This window comes from Chaetodon trifascialis, chromosome 8, assembly GCF_039877785.1.
Source record: "Chaetodon trifascialis isolate fChaTrf1 chromosome 8, fChaTrf1.hap1, whole genome shotgun sequence".
Classification (NCBI taxonomy): domain Eukaryota; kingdom Metazoa; phylum Chordata; class Actinopteri; order Chaetodontiformes; family Chaetodontidae; genus Chaetodon; species Chaetodon trifascialis.
The window spans coordinates 20,876,371-20,896,034 of NC_092063.1; the positions used below are offsets into that span (position 1 = coordinate 20,876,371).

The window sequence follows — 19,664 nt, forward strand, 5'->3', positions numbered from 1 at the left end:
GTCCCTTCATTTGTACCCTTCCGTGATTGTCAGCCTTATAATAAAGCTTTCATCCCATTGGCGGGGTAGCAGTCAGTGTGACGCGTTCCTCTCTGTGATTGGCTGGATCTCGGGGTCAAAGTGAAGGCGACTACTAACGCTGACGTCGACTTCTGCAGCAAAATGGCGTCGTTGACAGGAGTCATGCAGAAGAACCGGTCCAGTTCTTCATCAATGTCCAAAAAACGAACCGGAATGATGACCCAAAGGAGGTTCAGACTTTTGGACAACAATATCGTTTTCCTCCTTTCGTTAGCGTCCATATTGCATTGTGCTTTGGCTGACGGTAAAACGCTGGTTCTGCTGGACAACCTCAACATCAGAGACACCCATTCAATCTTCTTCCGCAGTCTCGCAGGTACTCGTACTTCGTACTTTTCATCCATAAATCTTGTTTGTACTGTTATAGACCCCCACTATATTTCAAACAGGGCTCTGGCGGGGAATATTGAGCCTGTAGGACCTGAGTTGTAGACTTGAGCCTCACGTAGCACAGCAAGGATGCTAACGTTACCTTAGCTGCATTATGTACGCTGTCTCGCCAAATTTCATTCAAGCCTCTGGCAGTTTAATGTTTCTAGCTAAATAATGTGTGTGTGTTTGCTCTTCACAATGTTACCTTACACTGCAGTGAGTCGAGTCTGGGCCACTCTTCATTTCGGCATTCTTCTAATACATTAAATAGTTAATAATTTGATTCAGCCTTTATATTTTATGATCGTCTTATCACTTATCTTCAATCAAGATTCAGTTAAAATTATGCAAAAATTCAAATAATTAAGTTGAATAGATACATACGGTTGTTAACATGTTATTCTGAATTAATGCCTCACTGGCTAATGTACTGTAAATGGGCTTGCAAGTATTTCTCCATCTGTTTGTTTAAAGGATTTACTACCATGTGCATAATGTGGTGGAGAAACAGGCTTTCCCAGTTGTGCAGTAGAATTTAACATTTGTAGGCCAACAGTCCTAATAAGAGGAATGTGTACTGTACATAGAGAGCTGTGGGATGCAGTGCACTGACACCTTGTTCTGCAAAAATGCATGAAAGCGTGTTAGTGTTTCAGTGCCACTGATAATGTATCTCTCCTTTTCAGATCGTGGCTTTGACATCACATTCAAGACAGCGGATGATCCCTCTCTATCTCTGATTAAATATGGCCAGTTCCTGTACGACCATTTAATCATCTTTTCACCATCAGTTGAGGGTAAATTTCACCCACTTAATTCAAGGTTAATCATTAAATGCCTTGTGTTTGCCCTGTTGAAGCAGTCTTTAAAAAAAGAATTTGTTTTTGCTCATCTGCAGACTTTGGAGGGAACATCAATGTGGAGACTATCACATCCTTCATTGATGGTGGAGGCAACGTCCTGGTTGCGGCCAGTTCAGATATTGGTCAGTTGATTTCCAACGGTTTTTGCTGTAATATTATATAAAATGCTGTGATTGTCCTGTATTAATGCCTTTCTTCTGTTACACAGGTGACCCTCTGAGGGAGCTGGGCAGTGAGTGTGGGATTGAGTTTGATGAAGAAAAGACTGCCGTCATTGACCATCACAACTATGACGTGTCTGACCCTGGAGAGGTAAACAACTCTGTTCAGACAGCAGGCACATCCAGTTTCACCAATCCAGTCTTTAGATCTGACACTCCCTGTTATTTACAAGTGATCCCTCTTGTCTACAGCACACCCTGATTGTTGCTGATCCAGAGAACCTGCTGAAAGCTCCAACTATTGTCGGCAAACCCACCAATAAACCTGTTTTGTTCAAGGGTGTTGGGTAAGTATATCACTGCCCTTCTCCACTCTAATAGTATGCTGATGCACTTTCACTCACTGTTTTACTTGCTCTTGTTTACAAATTTTAAACAATGATTAAAATTTATATACTAATAATTACAGCATGGTGGCAGACCCAGACAACCCTCTTGTCCTGGACATCCTTACTGGCTCATCCACCTCCTATTCCTTTTTCCCTGACAGACCCATCTCTCAGGTAAAATAGCTGAACATGATAATTACAGGAGATTGTACATTTAAAAGCAGTTTATTCAGAAACAAGCGTATCCACACTCTACAATGATCCTTGTATGTTGTTAGCTTTTAGGATTTGCTGAAGCTCTGTTGTAGATGGCCTCTTATTCTGTGGATAACAAAAGAACGACACAAGGTTTAACATCATTTGCTTTGTCTCTGACTCTCTCCAGTACCCCCATGCTGTGGGCAAGAATACCCTGCTGATCGCTGGCCTTCAGGCCAGAAACAACGCCAGAGTGGTTTTCAGCGGCTCCCTGGACTTCTTCAGCGATGCCTTCTTCAACTCTGCTGTGCAGAAGGCCACACCTGGCTCCCAGAGGTATTCATAGATTCAGTATTTCATAGATAAAATCAGTGACATCCTGATTGATTTTAGTTTTGTATTTTCTGTGTGAACAACTGGTCTGTTACTTCTCAATCATGTTTAATACTATGATAAATATACGTGGATACTATACTTTTTTTTACTCATCAAGCTAATTTGTTGAAGAAAAGTAGTCTTCCATAGTGTTTGAAGAAGTATTATGGTATCATTCTCCTGTGTTTACATGTAATATGTAAGACTTAAAACAACTCTTGAGCACTTACTGGTGCAGTCATAGTTGCTATAGACGGTTTGGCCAAAAACTGTGATATTTTTGTGTTGGCTGCTGCCAGCAAATATTATTTTATTTTTTCTAAAATTGGCTGGAAATGTACTCTAATCCTGTTATGGACAGGATAAAAGTAAAACAGTAATCAAGCTGTATCCCATCAGAGGTGGACGACTGGCTGGACTAAACTGCATTTTCATTTTCATGCAAATTAAGTGTCGTCTTCTGTGGTTGATGCACTCCTCTTCTTGTCGTGGTATCCGTTAGGCACCAGCAGACGGGGAACATGGAGCTGGCTGAGGCTCTGTCTCGCTGGGTGTTTAAGGAGGCCGGAGTCCTCAGGGTGGGAGCTGTTACCCATCATCCTGTCGGAGAGACCACTCCCCCTGCAGCATACACCATCACCGACCTTGTGGTGAGTTTAAAGTTTCAGTGACCTGTGTGAGCAATCATCGCCCTGAAGATAATTGTCTCGGCCTGAATGAGAGGCTGTTTATTTTATCTTGAACAGTTTATCTCAGTGAGTGTGAAACTTTCCCCCCCGCAGGAGTACAGCATCGTCATTGAGATGTTGTCAGAGGGCCAATGGGTTCCCTTTGACGGAGATGATATTCAGCTTGAGTTTGTGAGGATCGATCCCTTCGTCAGGACTTACCTCAAGAAAAATGGTATGTTGCTGTGGTTACAGAACATAAGCAATACCAAAAAATCAATTTTGATAAATGCTTACAACCTAAATGTATCCACTATAATGCTGTGTCATCTTTCTTGTAGGAGGTAAATATAGCGTCCAGTTCAAGCTGCCTGACGTGTATGGAGTTTTCCAGTTCAAGGTGGACTACAACCGACTGGGATACACACATCTCTACTCCTCTACTCAGGCAAGTTAATCGGGGTTGCTTCACATAACTGGTATAGTTGCTGTATGGAGATCTCCATGCATGGAAAGTGACAAATGCAAATGTAAACATTGAAATATGAGAGATTCAGTCATTTAGAGAATATTTACCTTGGTTAATTCATGTGAAAAATATTGTTTGCAATATGTAATGAGGTATTCAGAGAGTACCTTGGTGTTCATTTTCTTTGTATTTTGACTTGGAACATGTTCCTCTCACTTACAATGCTAACTCGTACTGTTTTGCTTCTCTGTCACAGGTATCTGTACGTCCCCTACAGCACACTCAGTATGAGCGCTTCATCCCCTCAGCCTACCCATACTATGCCAGTGTCTTCTCCATGATGGCAGGACTTTTTGTCTTCAGCATAGTCTTCCTTCACATGAAAGAGAAGGAGAAGTCAGACTAATGCAGAGGAACAACGGGGAACAGATAGCAAGATGACAGAATTGAACTTGGTGTGAAGAGTTGAAATCGAATGTCTTGAATCTTCACGCAGGGACTTGGACTGCAGTCCTCTGTAAAAATACAGTATCTCTTTGGTTATTGGGGCACTCAACTACAACTAATAGGGGTCTGGAAGCCCAAAAGGAGTGCTGACTGTAATGAAGTGGATGGGTTTGTTTTTTTTTTTCTATTCAGAAATCACTCAAAGGCCTGTAAATGTTCTGGAGTCAGTCTGTGTTTGTACAAAGTTGCTTTACATTTGATAAAAGTGCCTCCAAAGTTGAGCACTTACCTTGGAACATGAAAAAAATCCATCTGAAAATTTGACCCACATTTTCTCAGTCTGGAAAGGTTATTGTGGTGACTATATGCACTGAATATGCCAACTGTTCATTTGTATTTGATAAGATTAATGTGTTTCCAAAAAAGTTGGAATCATCTTAATAAAATATTGACATTCCACTCATTCTTGTCCTTTCTGCGACATGACAATAATAATAATAGTGCTATGTTTTACTGAACAGACCTAAGAGATATAATTTTTTTTTTTTTATTTATTTATTTTTTTTAATCCTGGAAACGAGAAAGTGGGTACGTAGAATATTCACGCCAGGCTCAGTGTAAATATATGGTAATATAATGTAAGTCTGCAGCTGCCTTGCAAAAAGCGAAATGTGTATAACATGACTTAAATAATTTTCATAAATTACCGGCCAGTTGCCAGAAATCCTGCCTTGTTGTATTAGTGCCAATGAAAGGTGTAACTTCTAAAAACTGTTTTAGCCGCCTCCTTGAGTGCATGCAGTCACCGAATGGGACCGATAGTGTGAACCAATCCAAAAAGCAGATTTATTTGCGAGTAAGTTCAACATTGAACATTGCACGCACGCCGAATTCAGGAGTTAGCTGTCATTTTACAAAGTCAAGCCATAATTCATGATATATTATTTTTGCGGACAAATAAACAGAAGAAACCTTTTAATTGACAATTTCTGAACGGCGTTCGTCCCATATATTCCTCCCACGCGCTAATGAGGCGTGCTGAGGCAAGTAGTGACGTAACCCAGTGACTGTGAGTTCAGACTCAGAACAGTTAGGTTAGCTCTGAAAGTAACCTGAGCAGCTGTGACTTTGATGCAGTTGGTTGTATAGGTAAATACGCGAAAAGGTAACTTAAAGTAGGTCACAATAGCTAACCAGCGTAATTAACCGAGAGTATCATAAACAAAATTGCTGCTAAAAGTTATTCATGTTAGACTGTAAAACTTGCAAGCCATCCCCAGCCTGAGTCGAGGGCTGGAAGGAAGTGAAGTAGCTACAGCTAACGCGAAGCTAAGCAAACGTTACTTGGTGAACCGGATCCGTTGACAGGTTTACTTTTCCTGCTGCTTGTTGGACATTAATATGAGGGCTGTGAACTAGCGGCGCTGTCACATTCAGTGTGTACAACTGACAGCCAAAGCTGTGTCGTTAGTTTGGCGGCCAGCTGCTTTGGAGGGCAAGATAATGATAGCTAGCTAAGGCGGGTGGCGTTAGCTTTAGCAAAACAAGAGCTCTGCTGAAAGAGTCAGCTGACAGTCTGCTGTGAGCTGCCAACAGACCAGTGATGGACCAGCTCAAAGTAAAGGATCGCATATTGGAAAACATCTCCCTCTCTGTCAAGAAGGTAAGCGCTGCCCGGTTGGCCAGTTCACTTTAATACTGTCACAGAATTTATTTTCGCATGCTTGAAGTACTGTAGCTAGGTTAGGTCATCTTTTGTCCGCCAAGGAGGGCAACTTTGAAGTCAACATCATTAGCTCGCCGTCATGGAGGGGCCTTGCCCTTACTGATACAAGCAAATAACGGGTGAACTATTCCCTACTATGTCTCAGTTCACATTCTGTTTTACAGCTGCAGCTTTTGGCTGTCATGTTGTAGTTTCTTTTTTGTCCATGATCAACAATAGTGGCCCCGAGCCCCCCCCACCTGCAACCACACCGCGGGCACATAGTTGCAACATTAGGGTTATCCAATACATCTTTGTTCCTAATTTCCATTGAAGTTTTGACACATTTAAGTTTTTTTTTTTTTTTTTTTAGTGAAACTATGTCTGGTGTTGTGAAAGTACCATTCTTGTGACAGATGGAAGTGCATCTTCTTCCTCCTCTCCCTGCATGATCTCTCCACATACATGTTATTTTCCATTAAGAGCCCACCAGTCCCACAATCAGATGGTTGCATTAGAAAGCTCATCTTGGTGTGTTTAATGCAGTGAGCCCATTGCTGTTTCTTACTCCCTTAATCCATACTGATCTCAGTTTTTAGTTCAGTTGTTTATGTCGTTATCATGGAACCGTGAAAGTGCTTATGAAATGATACACCTCAAGCTTCCAGACAGTGTACAACGTTTACCCAGACAAACATTGCTTAGTCATGTGAAGATAGTCATAGGATAGATTCTCCTTCTTTGGGTCTCTATCCTCCTCCTCAGACCTACACATGGCTTGGTCATGTCTCAGGATTTCAGTACCCCATGCAAGGTTCTGCAGGTCATTGTAGCACAGCGGACCACAATGAAATACACTGAGCATCATCTTCATCAACAAATGGTACCTTTCAGCAAATGCCTGCAGCTAATATTGTGCTTTGTATGTGTTGGTAGAAATGTAGAATTTTTGTAAACTGTTCCAGCCAGTAAGATACCTACAGTGTAGTTAATTCAGAGTTTTTGTTGGTTTTCTCTGTATGCTAGTATATTGGATCTTATATAACAGAATGGCTATAATGACATAAGTGACACCTTTTCATCATTAATTACATCCACATCAGATGAACAGTGTAGGAATTCTAGCCATTTTAATACGTTGTTCCCCGATTCAAGGGGACCAACAACAGGAACTGCTTGGTTGCATATGCTGTACAACCATATGTGACTGGCTTGTCCCTCCAACCTGCAGACATCAGCAGGCACTCAGGCTCGTCCCTTGCTCTGTCAGACCTGTGCGGCAGCCGGTTTCCCTTACAGCTTCTTTCAAGTGTTTCTTGCCTTCAGTCTGATCTTCAGCAGTAAAATTCCAATCCGAGGAGTCCCCGCACACTGGGGCCGCAGTCGTAAAACTCATTCTCAGTTGGATTTAGGTCAGGAACATTCCACTGCTTGGCACTAAATTCTTTGGTTCTTTTGACTGTATGTTGCACTGTAGGATCTTTGTCCGGCTGTACTCTCGTAAACTGTGGGGATCATCAGTGTTCCCTCCATATTGATGTGAATAATTTTGTTGCAGCATGCAGTTTTGGTATGTTTGGTAAGAGCTCTTTCCCAAACTTCCTCCAATAGCATTAAACATGCCAGACTGGCTGAGCAGTCATGGATAATGGCTTAGTAGAGGTAACTGTGTACCCAGCACGCGGCGTCCTACACAAACAGTAAATTGCCACCAAAGTTTTAAACGGCAGCTGGTTTCAGATATATGCAACATAAATAATAAAAACATTCCTGTGTCTAAGCTAGCCAGTCCTAATAAATCTGTTAGGCATCATTTCAAAGGTCTGTCCTTTCTGCTAATTTAAATACAGTCAGTTCTTTAAAAGTCAAAAATAAGTTCTTTAACTTTGTAACTCCCCAGCAACAGAAATTGTAGAGAAAACATGACTCTCTCTACAGTTGCAGAGTTACTTTGCAGCCTGTGAGGATGAGACTCCAGCAATCCGAAATCATGACCGGGTCCTGCAGCGCCTCTGTGAACACCTTGACCATGCTCTGCTGTATGGGTAAGAGGCTTCAGTAAATTGCACACTGGAAAGGAGAAAAGATGCACAGTTTTTATTTGTCATGCAAAAAATCCGGTTCTAAATGCTATTGTTCTTTCTGCATATATACAAGTCTCATATCCCTTCATGTTAACTGTCACAGCACATGCTCTTTTATATCATTATTGACCATTTTGTACATTGCAGGCTGCAGGACATCTCCTCAGGCTACTGGGTCCTGGTCCTTCACTTCACCAGGAGAGAGGCTGTCCGTCAGATAGATGAGCTTCAGCATATAGCAACCAACCTTGGTCGAAGTGAGACATCTCCGTCACACAGCCACACACACTCACATGTACAGTACTTAGGGAGCAGCAAATAAGCTCAGTGTTCAGTGGGTTGTATGCTTAGAAAAGAACTCTTTTCTGTGTAGGTCGTGCATGGTTGTATCTGGCACTGAGTGAGAGCTCTTTAGAGAGCTATCTACGCCTCTTCCAGGAGAACCAGGCATTACTGCAGAAGTATTATTTCAAGTGAGTCATCTGATGTGTCCTCAAATCTTTCCTGAATTCACAAATTGATGCATTCCAGAATGACTGTCTGTTGTTGGATATCCTCGGGTGTTTCTGTGCTTATCTGTAAGAACTGATGTTCTTCTCTGCCAGGAACGCACTGGTCTGCAGTCATGACCACCTCACGCTCTTCCTCACGCTGGTCTCCGGCCTGGAGTTCATTCGCTTTGATCTGGAGCTGGTTAGCACATATTTCATTACAATATCAAGAGAAACTAACCTCCTGAATGTTAGCAGCGTGTTTGTAATGTTTGTGTTGGGTCCTGCTGATTCAGGATGTGCCCTATCTGGACGTGGCCCCCTACATGCCAGAATACTACAAACCCCAGAACCTGCTGGATTTTGAGGAAAGGCTGCCCAGCTCAGACAGCTTATCTCTGCACTCTTTCACCTCCCTCACCTCCACCAACCTGGAGTGGGATGACAGCGCCATTGCTCCCTCCAGTGAAGGTAAGCAATAATGATGTCCTGATCCAAGTCCTTCATATTGGGTCCGTTCCAGTACTTATACTTATCTAAAGGAAACAGCTGTATCCTTCTAAATTTGGCCCATCCTTATTTTTCCACACACTTCTTGATCCACATACTTAAGGTCCTGATTCAGAACTGTAACGCTGATAAACTTAAATTATTGATATGAAAAATATTTATCTCTCTGTTTGAGTTGTTGGGTCTACAGAGACACTCAATGGTTGTACAGTGGTGTTACAGAACGATGCTTTTTTACATCATTAACTGTGTTTGGCTGAGTAAAAACACCAGCTTACAGAGAGCGCACAAACCTGACAACAGCCAGGTGTAATTTTGGGCCAATGAAAGTGCCGGCTGAAAGTGAGAAGCTGCAAGCTGAATGTTTTGACCACTGCTCTTTGCTAATAGAGGAGGGATAAGAGATTTGTTGTCAGGGCTTGGTTAAATATATTTTTGCCAATCCGTTTGTCAGAACAGGTCAATCATCAGTTTGACCAAATCATTTTTCACATTGACATTTGGGCTGTCAACAAATGCTCTAAATTCAAATCTATATTCAAATAGTAAAAAAAATCCATACATCCCATCGTGACAATTAATATTCGATTGTCTTTCCTGTTACACCGTCAGGTGAAAACAATTCCTGCCTTAGATGTGAAAATATCCCAGCTCTACTCATCATTTTTGCTGTGTATCTGATATCCATCCTCCCTTGCTCCTCTCCTGATTCATTGAATGTAGAGTTTATTTCTATATAACTCATCTAGAGTTAGTGATGGTTGTTTGCACAGTGAGAGACTAACCAAGAAGATTTTGGTGAGTTTTTGAACATTATCATTTTTGGCCAGTTTTGATAGCCCAGAATTATCCAGTATGGAACACACCGCAATTTAATCCCACCAGTTGTTTGCACACCATCAATGTACGTCTTAAATTCTTAAAATATGTGTCTGACAACATTATGGAAAGAGATATATTTTTGTTAAAGAGTAAGATCTGTTTTGTTTAACCAGAAACAGCTGTTATGTCACTGACCAAAGCCACCAGACTCCATTCACAGAAACACTGATTTTATAATCAAAAAAACACACTTCAAACGCAACAAAAAGTAAATAAAACTCAACAAAACCTTCTTCATTTGCCTTTTCACTGTTCCAACAACCATCACTACTCCTGGATTGGTTGAAATAAACTCTTAATTCACGACATTGGGAGAGGAGCGAGAGAGAGGGCGGAAAATAATAGTAAAGTAATGGGCGAAACAGACAGAATATTTTCACATCTACGTTCACACTTCTTCATAGACACAAATATATCAGACTTCAACAGATTTTCCTATTAAAAAAAAAAATGAAAACAGGAATTTGAGAACAAGAGAAACTGGTTTTGTGACTTCTGTCTGTCATGCAGTGCTTTCAGTGCAGCCAGCGCAGCAGTGCTGCTTTTTTTTTTACACATTGAAATATTAATTTTCACAATGGAATGTTTGGATTTTTTTACAATTCGAGGATAACTCTGAATTTAAAATAATGGTTGACAGCCCCAATTATCACACAGTGATTTTAACTTACACGTGTAGCAAAGTGTAGAGTCGTGTAGAGGCTAGCTGTCATTGAAGAGAGTGGCGTGTTGCAGTAGGATGAGGTGGAAAAAGCAAAATAAAGGTCAGTAAAGAAAGGATTGGATTCAGATAAGCTTTGTTTTAGCAGATGCCAGTCCATTGACGCCTTGATCGGCCTTGATACCGATCCTTATGATAGGCTTGGCACATCTCTAGTAATCACCACTGATTTTCTCAGACACCTATTTAGTTTGATTGCTTGCTTCACTTTAAAGCATAGTTTGACAATCCTTTGGACCCATACTCACTTTAAATTCTGAATCATTGTTGGCTCCCCTTTAATTCAGCCCTATCAAATATCTAGTTTCAGTTCTATGTGCTGGTGTCTTGAAATGCCTCTAATTTGGACAGTATAGACTAACTGTGATGTGAGTCTCTTGCTCAAAGGTAGCTTTTTTATTTTGGGATTTATGATGCGATCAGGCCCACTGGAGTGAAAGTAAACACTGCTTTGGCACAAATTCATACAGTGACGTCAAGCTCATGGCATGTTGAAGCAGAAGGTGGATTGATTTTTGCAGACTCTCGTGACTCACCGATACCAAAGTGCATTTTATCAAATGGATCACTTGGCGTGCAGAGGCTCATGGCTACAGAGTGTTCTCACTGGGGTGATTGCAGCACTCAGTGAAGGCTTTCCCCATCGCTCTCCACAAAGGACTGAGTCACTTTTCCTGTTTTAGTTCCCTTGTCTATTTTTTCCCCCCATCGCTCATATTATTTCGTATTTCCATATGTCATGTTATTTTTCTGCTTCTGTGCCATTGTCTCAATCTCCTCTCTCCACTCCATCTCTCTCTAATACTAAATGTTATCCCTCCTTTTTTTAGATTATGATTTCGGTGACATCTTCCCCGTGTTGCAGTCATTGCCAAGTGCAGACTGGGAAGGTGGGACATTGGTCAACCCCTCCCCTTCCCGCCTTTCCATTCCTCCCTCCCTCTCCCTCCCTCTCCCTTCCTCCCTCCTCTCTGGCATGGCCATCCCACAATTTGTGCTTAATGCATGCAACTTATTCTAGCCAGTAATAGACATGTTAATATGTAAAGTACAACGAGCTGGTGCAAAAGACTGCTGGCTTTGGTTTTACTGCTGACACATGATCAAAGGGACATAGATAAAAGTGGCTCTTGGGAATGGATTCATTTAGAAGGCATGTGGATTTGTATTTAAAGTTGCAACTATGAGTACTGCGCAGCTGGATTTGATGAACATTAAATATGATGCCAGTAGTTTAATTTATTTTTGTACACACCTCTGTGTTTATCATTACAAGGGACTGTGCACCCTCTCCTAAACTTCCCCATGACTCGTGAGGGTTGATGTAACAGAAAGCCTTCTTTCGTATTTTCATTTCCAGTAAAATGTGACAGTGTTCACACATTTTTAGGAAAGATTTTTTTTGAATGCTGATTGAGTTAAATTAACTCACAAGTAAATGAACAAGGTGTTATTATAAACAATAAATTGACAGGTAAGTTTGGGAGGAACAACAGCGCTTTGGCTCAATGGGGAATTCAGTGCTGGGGGGTGTATGGAACTGTCATCTGTCATGTTTTGCATGTGTTATTCATCTGGGCAATGTTCCCAACGCTCACTCTGCCTTATTATTTACCACAGCAAGATACATGCCTGATGTAACTGGTACTCACCACGTTCAGTCTGTCTCTGTTACATTGTGTTATCTGTTTGTCTGGTGTTTCGTTTCTTTGTAATGTCTTCCTGTGTGTTATGTGGCACTGGCCTCGGTCAGCTCAGCTGTAGTGTGAGTGTATTACTGCGGCGTCTGTTTGCAGTAAGCTGCACATGTCTGTCATCTCATGGTTGACTGTTCATTTCATGGTCTAAATTTTAATTTGCAAAACAAATCATGTTCAGTCTACTCAATGATTAATCTCAATACAGACAGAAAAAAATTTGATTCCCATCAAATGATATTCTTTAAATATTTGTTTTTGACCCATCTCTAGCTGCAGAAGTAATGCTTGACTTAGGCCTGTGCCAGTGCAAAGACAGCTGCTGCCTGTGTACCTACTTGATGTCTTCTGCATTGCGTTTTGTGCCTCTCTGACCCCGCCAAAGATCCGCAAACAGCACTACAGCCCCTAACATGTATTTGTGCGTGAAGCTGATGAAGAAATACACAAAGTTTTTGTGTAACTGTCTTGTTGGTCAACTTTTCATTTGTGATGAAAACAAAGTAAATCTTCCAGAATGTGTATTAATAGCAACAACTCTAAAATACTTTCTATAGTAAAACCTTTCTAGTTCTATTTCACTTACCAACAAGACTATGCCAAAAATTCAGTGTATTTCTGTGTGTGTTCGAAATGTTGCTGAGTGCTGCTTGTTATATTAACTCCCAGCCTTTGATTTTCATGTTAGAGGGTGACCTGACGGACCAGGCGAGCTGCCCACGTTCCAGTGGCTCTGATCCCCAGACAGTCATCAGTGACACAGTTGTCCTCTCTGCCAGCACTATCAAAGTGAAGGCGGCGGCTCATGTGTCTCCAAATAGCCCCACGTCCAGACACAACCCCTTCAACGAGGATTCAGACACCAATACCACCAACACCTCAGCCGACGTCACTCCGGTTCATGTGGCGAGCCGCTACAACGCCGCCATCAATGGAGATGACATGGAGAACGCTAGCAATGACCTGGAGGTCATCAGGTACATTTGTTACAGTTTCTGTCTTGCAGGCTCACGTTTCATCTGTTAATCAAATTGAATTAGGGTGGAGGCACTCTAGCTAACCTTTCTGGTTCTCCAGGATGGCCAGACGAAGGAAACCTGCCAAGAAGCGGCGGGGGAGGGGCTCCACAGATTCCAGCAGCAGCATCCATAACTCTGCCTCGTCTGAGCACATGGAAATGGACAACAGCCTCCTCGGTTCAGAGGATGTGGATTCTTTAAACTGCACTGTAATTCAGCTGGATGCAGAAGCGGAGTTGAGGAGAAGCAGGGTGGGATCAGAGGTTGTGGCGGAAGGAGATGAGGATGCAGGAGAGGGCCACCTGCGGCTCCCAGAGATGACGGACACCTCAATGGATACAGTCGGCCAGCCCCTCCGTGATGTCATGGACCGTCTCAACGGAGTTCTGGATAGGGAGGAGGCCTGGGAGCACCCAGAGGAGGCAGGAGGGAAATACAAAGAAGGCTGTGACCAGGACCTGGAGCCTCCAACACAGCAGCCCTTTCGAGGGGATTCAGGGGGCGAGCCACCTGACCGAGCTCCGGGAGAGACGTCTGTCTCCTCTCTGTCCACAAGCCCCAATTTCCTGCAGGCCTCACCTGCACCTACAGACGTATGCTGCTTTACCTCCATCAGTCCAGACTCTACTCCCTCGGGTGGTGGCCACAATGACTCTACAGAGCATAGCCAGTCGCAGACTCTTTCAGGTGGCCAAGAATATGAAGGAGAGGCAAAAACGGCAGCAGGACAGGAGCCAGACATGAAGCCTGGGGAGGACAACTCAGAAGGTGTACAGGAAAGAGACAAGAATACATTAACTGAGGAAGCAGAACTACAAGAGGAGAAGCTCAGTCCCTCTGAAAGTTCTCATCCTGCAGAGTTTAAGTACGGAGTCTCTATAAAATGAGTTCTTTGCTTTCGTGTTGTTTGAAGTGTCTAATGTTGTTCATTATTCATATTTCAGGGTGGACAATAATCACTTGCTTCTTCTCATGATTCATGTGTTCAGAGAGAATGAGGAGCAGCTCTTCAAGGTGAACACACACAGATTCATTATTCTTTATCTGTTTTGAAAGAGGTTATATTCTGTGGAGAAAATGTGGATGTATGTGTTCAGTAAGACAGTGCAGTGATGTCATGTCATAGCAGAAATACAGATTTGATTGGCTTCGAAAAGTAGTTTACTTTCACTCGTCTTTAAGAGGCTTTTGGTCTTGCCTGACTCATTTTAACATTGAAGATGTGGTTTGGAGGCTGTTGCTCAGTGGAAGTGTTGCAAGGCTCAGTTTGCCAATTGCCTTCCAACGGCTTCCTCTCAGGCCGTAGTAACTTGTCAGGCTTCAGTTGTGTAAGGACAAAACACTAGTAGCTTCTAAAAGTATCATATACAGCAAGTATCAAGTGAATAAAGATTGCATTGGTTTGTGATAAATTAACCAACAGCTGCTGTATGTCTCCAAAATAGCAGTCTATATCCTCTGCTCCTGCTGTGTTTGAGGCATCACTGTGCTACAGTCAGCCGTCCAGTTGTCAGGAGCCATCACTATGACTAGAACAGTTTGAGAAAGGTTAATGTGGAGGTTGCTGACGTGAAAGAATTTCTCTTTGTCTTTTCAGATGGTGAGAATGAGTACAGGCCATATGGAGGGGGACCTGCAGCCCCTTTACCTGCTGCTGACTGACTGTTACATCTACCTGCTTAGGAAGGGTAAGTGGCTAAAAACCCAGCATGCACTGGCTTTATTTGGTAATAAGGGTTGGAACAGCGCAGGTTGTAAGGTGGTACACAGTGATGTTGGTATTGGGAGGATGCAAGCATTGATCTGTTCATTTGAGTTTGACCGGCGTCCACCTGTACTAGCAAACTTTAGTGTTTCGGTTTCTGAAAGTTTCTACAGTTGTAATTGTCCTATAATATCTGCATGAGTTTCAGGAACATTTGAAAAGGCTATTCTGCAGGCAGAACACACTTCATTAACATGTGCTCACTGCATGTCTTGGTTGTACATTTGTTTCCCTCCACAGGTGCAGCAGAGAAGCCCTACACAGTAGAAGATGCCGTTTCTTACAATGAACTGGACTATCTTTCAGTAAGTGTGATCCACAACAAGGGATTGCCATTGTCTGTCATTCATCCACAGCATCATAGTTAAATGTGCAGTCTTCCTAGTCGTCATTGTGATCCGTGTAGAGTTAATGACATGATATTTCTGAACCATGTAGACTTGATGTGACAGCTAACAAAGTTCGTTTTGTGTCTGATGTATTGGCTGTGATGGTGTCTTCCTTTAGGTGGGCCTTGACCAACAGACTGTGACTGTGGTTTGCACCAACAGACGAAGGAAATTCCTGTTGGACACAGCGGATGCTTCTCTGACTTCGTGAGTGTACCTCATGTTTCTTTATGCTCTTGACTCCATTCTGGATCAAATACAAAGACTGAATAGCTGAACTCCTCCAGGAATCCAACATTAATTTCCACCAACTTTGTGTGGAAATTAATGTGTCGGGTTATATGAAAAATAATAATAGGTAAGAACTTAACTGACCGACTGAATCAAACATCTTATATGTCAGGAGAGAGACCTGGCTGGTGCCCTAAAAGAAAAAAAACCTCCCTCCCTCACATGCCCACAGAAAACTGCCACAACATGCACACCTCTAAAGTCTCTAAAGTAATAATCGTATGCATATCTGTGATCTTGTACGTGAGGAATATTGACTTTGAGTCTTGTACATCCTTAACTGGATGAATGTTAGTCTCAACTGTGACCTTATCCCCTCCATCTTTCTTCACTTACAGCTGGTTCTTGTCTGTCCTCAAGTCAGCCATGGTGAAGGGTTGTCGTGAGCCTCCTTACCCCTCTGTTCTGACTGATGCTACAATGGAAAAACTGGCTCTCACTAAGTTCGTCTCCCAGGAATCTCAGTGTGAGGTAAAGACATGTTAAACTTTTGCTCTTCATTGCAGCTCCAGTCATACATGTGACTAATCAACCCTAACCCTAACCCAAAATTACAAAATTTTGCAAAATCTTACAAACTTTTTGGAAAATCTGTAACACAAGATATTTGTTGTCACAGCTCATAGCTAGCATGTGTGAACTGTAACATTCACAGATGCACAGCATTTTATTTTCTCCATGTCTTTGATCCCAAGCCAGAAAAATGACATAACAAAAAATGTCTTTAATTGAATTTGTATACTGTACACAAGAAATTTTTGTAGTAATTTTGTGTACAGACCGTAACACCACCTGTCATAAAACATTTTGTATATGGATTGAAATGACTGCCTGGAGGGTAGAAAAGATCCCAGGTCAGGAAATCAAACACCTATGTATGCTTCAGCAAATGGTTAGCAATAATGTAAAGTTAAACATGAACTAAAGGAAGCTTGGCAGCAGTAACCTCTTAGTATTTCTGTAATTGTAGATTTGTTTGGGAGTCTCTCCCTTAAAGGTTCATTTGACCACTGTCCTGCTCTTTGGCCATCTTTCAGAGCAGTGATAAACTAACACTTACCTGTTCCTCCAGGTATCTGAAGTGTCTATAAAGCTGTATTCACTGGTCCATTGGGAGGATCCCATGGACATGAGTTTCTCGACCCAGGGTGGCCCACCAATGTTGGGAGCACTGGCCAGCATCAAGGAGGGAACTCTGCAGTACCGGTCTGGAACCACCTACCTGGGCAAAGAGCTGTGGAAAAGCTGCTACCTCTGCCTCAGGTATGGGCAGGTCATACACATCAGTACCCCTTTCAGCTGGAATCACTATGTTCCTTTAAACATACGTTGGCTGGGTTCCATGTAAGACGCTGTATATCTGTCATTAACCTTCCACACTGTGTGTTCACAAGGGCAAGGTCTTTCATATCTAAGACTGATATCTAACATTGTATTCCTCTAAAAGTGTTTTGAGTGTTGAGTGGCAAAAACCAGACCAAAATTATGTAACTATTTCTATTCTAATTTCTAATCTTTATGTAATATACACTTCAGATTAGGTGAATATAAATATTTGTCCTGTTTTCTCACAGCAATGGAGTTCTGTACCTGTATGCAGAAAGAACTGATGTGACACCTCTGCTGTCGGTCACTATGGGGTAAGCTTCAACTGGCTGAAAGCCATTTTTCCCAGCAGGCATTTTGACTTGTCATAGGAGGAAATGCACTGGTATCAACAATGGTGCTGTTTACTTAAATGCTCCAGTAAGCCATGACAGCCATCACTCATTTTATTATTTACACAGGGGACATGTCAAAAGGTCTTGTGTGAAAAAGGCCTTTTTTACTGCAGGTGGTTAACCTGTTGAGGCCCTTGCCATTCACAATAGTCAAAACTTTACTGTTCAGACAGTCAAAAACTCAAAAAAGCAACTTAATTTCCCGACAGAGGAGAGCACTGTGGAGGCTGCCGTCGCTCAAACAGCACAGAGCGTCCTCACGCCTTCCAGGTCATCCTGACCGAGCGGCCTCCACTGGAGCTCAGTGCCAACGATGAGCAGGAAATGGCCGACTGGATGCAATTGCTCTGCCAGTCTGTCTCCAAAGGGGTAAGGAGTTGTACAGTGCATAGACAATGTGTTTAGCAAACATTCACTTTACATTTCTAACACTGCATCTAAGTCCACATTTGAATTTAATACAAAATGTCAATATGGATTCTTATAAGCCTCGTTCATGTCAGCAAGCTATAATTAAACTATAATCACCTTATCTGCAGGTCATCCCTCAGGGTGTGGCCCCCACTCCATGTATCCCATGTTGCCTGGTGGTGACAGACAGGAAGCTGCTGACCTGCCATCAGGACTGTCAGACCAGCTTCTTCCGTTCACTGGGCAGCATTGATATCTGTGATGTCACTGCTGTCAGCGTGGAGGCCAACAAGGAGTATTGTGTCATTGTGAGTGGCCATCTGTGCACACGCGTAGAGGAAGAGGAAATTAGTTGTATTTTTGTGCCTAAAGGCGTAAAGAATTAATGAGACACCATATGTATCAGTGCATGCTGGTATACTCTTATAATTATCTCGTGTTGAGGGCCTTTAATGTAAGCTCTCCCTTTGGGCTTTTTCCCACTTTCTCCCTCTGTAGGAGTTTGCCGCAGATCGGGCTGAGTTCCTTCCTCCATGGGTATTGTACTTCAGCGGCTGTGAGGAGAGAGATCGACTGCTGGAGGCCTTAGAAAACACATGGAAGGCCGTTTTCCAGGTGGGAGGATAAACTTATCAGCGATTTAAGGAAAAAATAAGTAATATTAAGCCCCAAATATCAGCATTCACAATCTTATATCCAGTTACTGCTGCTGGCTGTCCATCTGGACGAACCCTCATGTGTGACTTCTCTCCTTACGCAGGTTGACCTTCCCCGCAGAGGGGTGCTGGATCCGTCAGTGCAGAAGCGCTGCAGGGAGGCCCTCGCCCTGATGAACAGTGCCTGGCAGAGGGCAGACAGTCTGGCCCGAGGCAGAGCCCGGCGTGAACCCTGGTGCTGACGGACGCACGCACACATACACACACGCACACATGCACACATACCTTTACGTGTGGGTAGCCACTAAGACAGACTGCCAGTTAAACAGTCTGATATAGTTCCAGGATGGATGGATTTAACTCAGACTTAACAGTCACTGCAAACTGTTCAGAGTTCTAAGCTGAAAGACTGAGATGAACCAATCAGATGTGGTTATTGGTTGTTGTGCCACAGCGTTAGCTTGTGATGCGGCTCTGATTCACTGATGAACTGTTTCTATCAGAGAAACTTCCTGCAGAAGTAACAGTGCATATGGCTCATCACGAGGCAGTGATGCAACAGTCTCACATGAAGTTGATACGAACGAACCTCCAACAGAACACTACGACAGATTTCCTTTGATCCTTAGCCATTATTCCTCTGCTGGCAATTCTAAAGAGCAGCGATGCAGAACAAATATGTTGGACTAAGCAAAAGTTTGGTGTCACATGTTGTGATATTTTGTACAGGGGGAAAAAAAGCTCTTTAGGAATTAATAATGGATAAATGTACAAAGAACAGTAATTGTGTCATGGGAAGACTTTGAAACCAACCTTCAATACGTCATGCATTCAAATATATCTCAATATTTGAGTGCACGATGTATTGAGTTTGAGAATTTTGCCTCATAGTAAAGGTCATACCGTTCTCTTCAGAGGAGAATCCACCTTAAAATGAACACTGATGTACAGATTTCATCGTCTAAGCCTTGACTCTAAGAAGCAGCCTGTAAAATGATATGACACATATTTAGTACATTAAGCAAGCTGAACAGATCCATGACCGGCAGCATCCCTGCACATTGAAATGAGAGAATTATTAATGTTTTCTTTAAAAGATAAATCTGGACGCTCCTTGCGATAAATATCAAGAAAGCCATATTTGAAGAGGGCAGTTGCTGCTTGCTTGCGACGTGAAAAGTTCTCACTGCTGGCCTTGCACACAGTATAAATCTCTCTCTGCTCGCACATTTCACACAGCTGTGTGAATATAAAAGCCACTTCTTGCTTACTAACAGATAAAAGATGTTCTGCTGAACC

The 19,664-nt window shown here is 42.5% G+C and overlaps 2 protein-coding genes across 3 annotated transcripts; both read left to right on the forward strand.

Annotated features, from left to right (window-relative positions):
- Window positions 1-146: 146 nt before the first annotated feature.
- Window positions 147-4,482, forward strand: ddost (dolichyl-diphosphooligosaccharide--protein glycosyltransferase subunit (non-catalytic)). The gene is made up of 11 exons (XM_070969477.1): window positions 147-397; window positions 1,140-1,250; window positions 1,352-1,438; window positions 1,525-1,628; window positions 1,730-1,824; window positions 1,947-2,040; window positions 2,252-2,400; window positions 2,942-3,089; window positions 3,222-3,342; window positions 3,449-3,555; window positions 3,833-4,482. Exons 1-11 carry the CDS (start codon window positions 163-165, stop codon window positions 3,980-3,982), a joined length of 1,401 nt encoding a protein of 466 aa, XP_070825578.1. The 5' UTR covers window positions 147-162; the 3' UTR covers window positions 3,983-4,482.
- Window positions 4,483-5,106: 624 nt separating this feature from the next.
- plekhm2 (pleckstrin homology domain containing, family M (with RUN domain) member 2) lies at window positions 5,107-19,364 on the forward strand. Of its 2 annotated transcripts, XM_070968286.1 has the most exons (20): window positions 5,504-5,686; window positions 7,667-7,773; window positions 7,960-8,069; window positions 8,186-8,285; window positions 8,418-8,505; window positions 8,600-8,774; window positions 11,247-11,306; window positions 12,802-13,090; window positions 13,191-13,997; window positions 14,077-14,146; window positions 14,730-14,820; window positions 15,138-15,202; window positions 15,405-15,493; window positions 15,916-16,048; window positions 16,650-16,840; window positions 17,152-17,217; window positions 17,508-17,667; window positions 17,838-18,017; window positions 18,208-18,324; window positions 18,470-19,364. In XM_070968286.1, exons 1-20 carry the CDS (start codon window positions 5,627-5,629, stop codon window positions 18,605-18,607), a joined length of 3,096 nt encoding a protein of 1,031 aa, XP_070824387.1. In that variant the 5' UTR covers window positions 5,504-5,626; the 3' UTR covers window positions 18,608-19,364. The 2 variants fall into 2 exon arrangements, with proteins under 2 accessions (XP_070824388.1, XP_070824387.1); XM_070968287.1 differs by lacking the exon at window positions 11,247-11,306 and having other exon boundaries at window positions 5,107-5,686.
- Window positions 19,365-19,664: the final 300 nt, after the last annotated feature.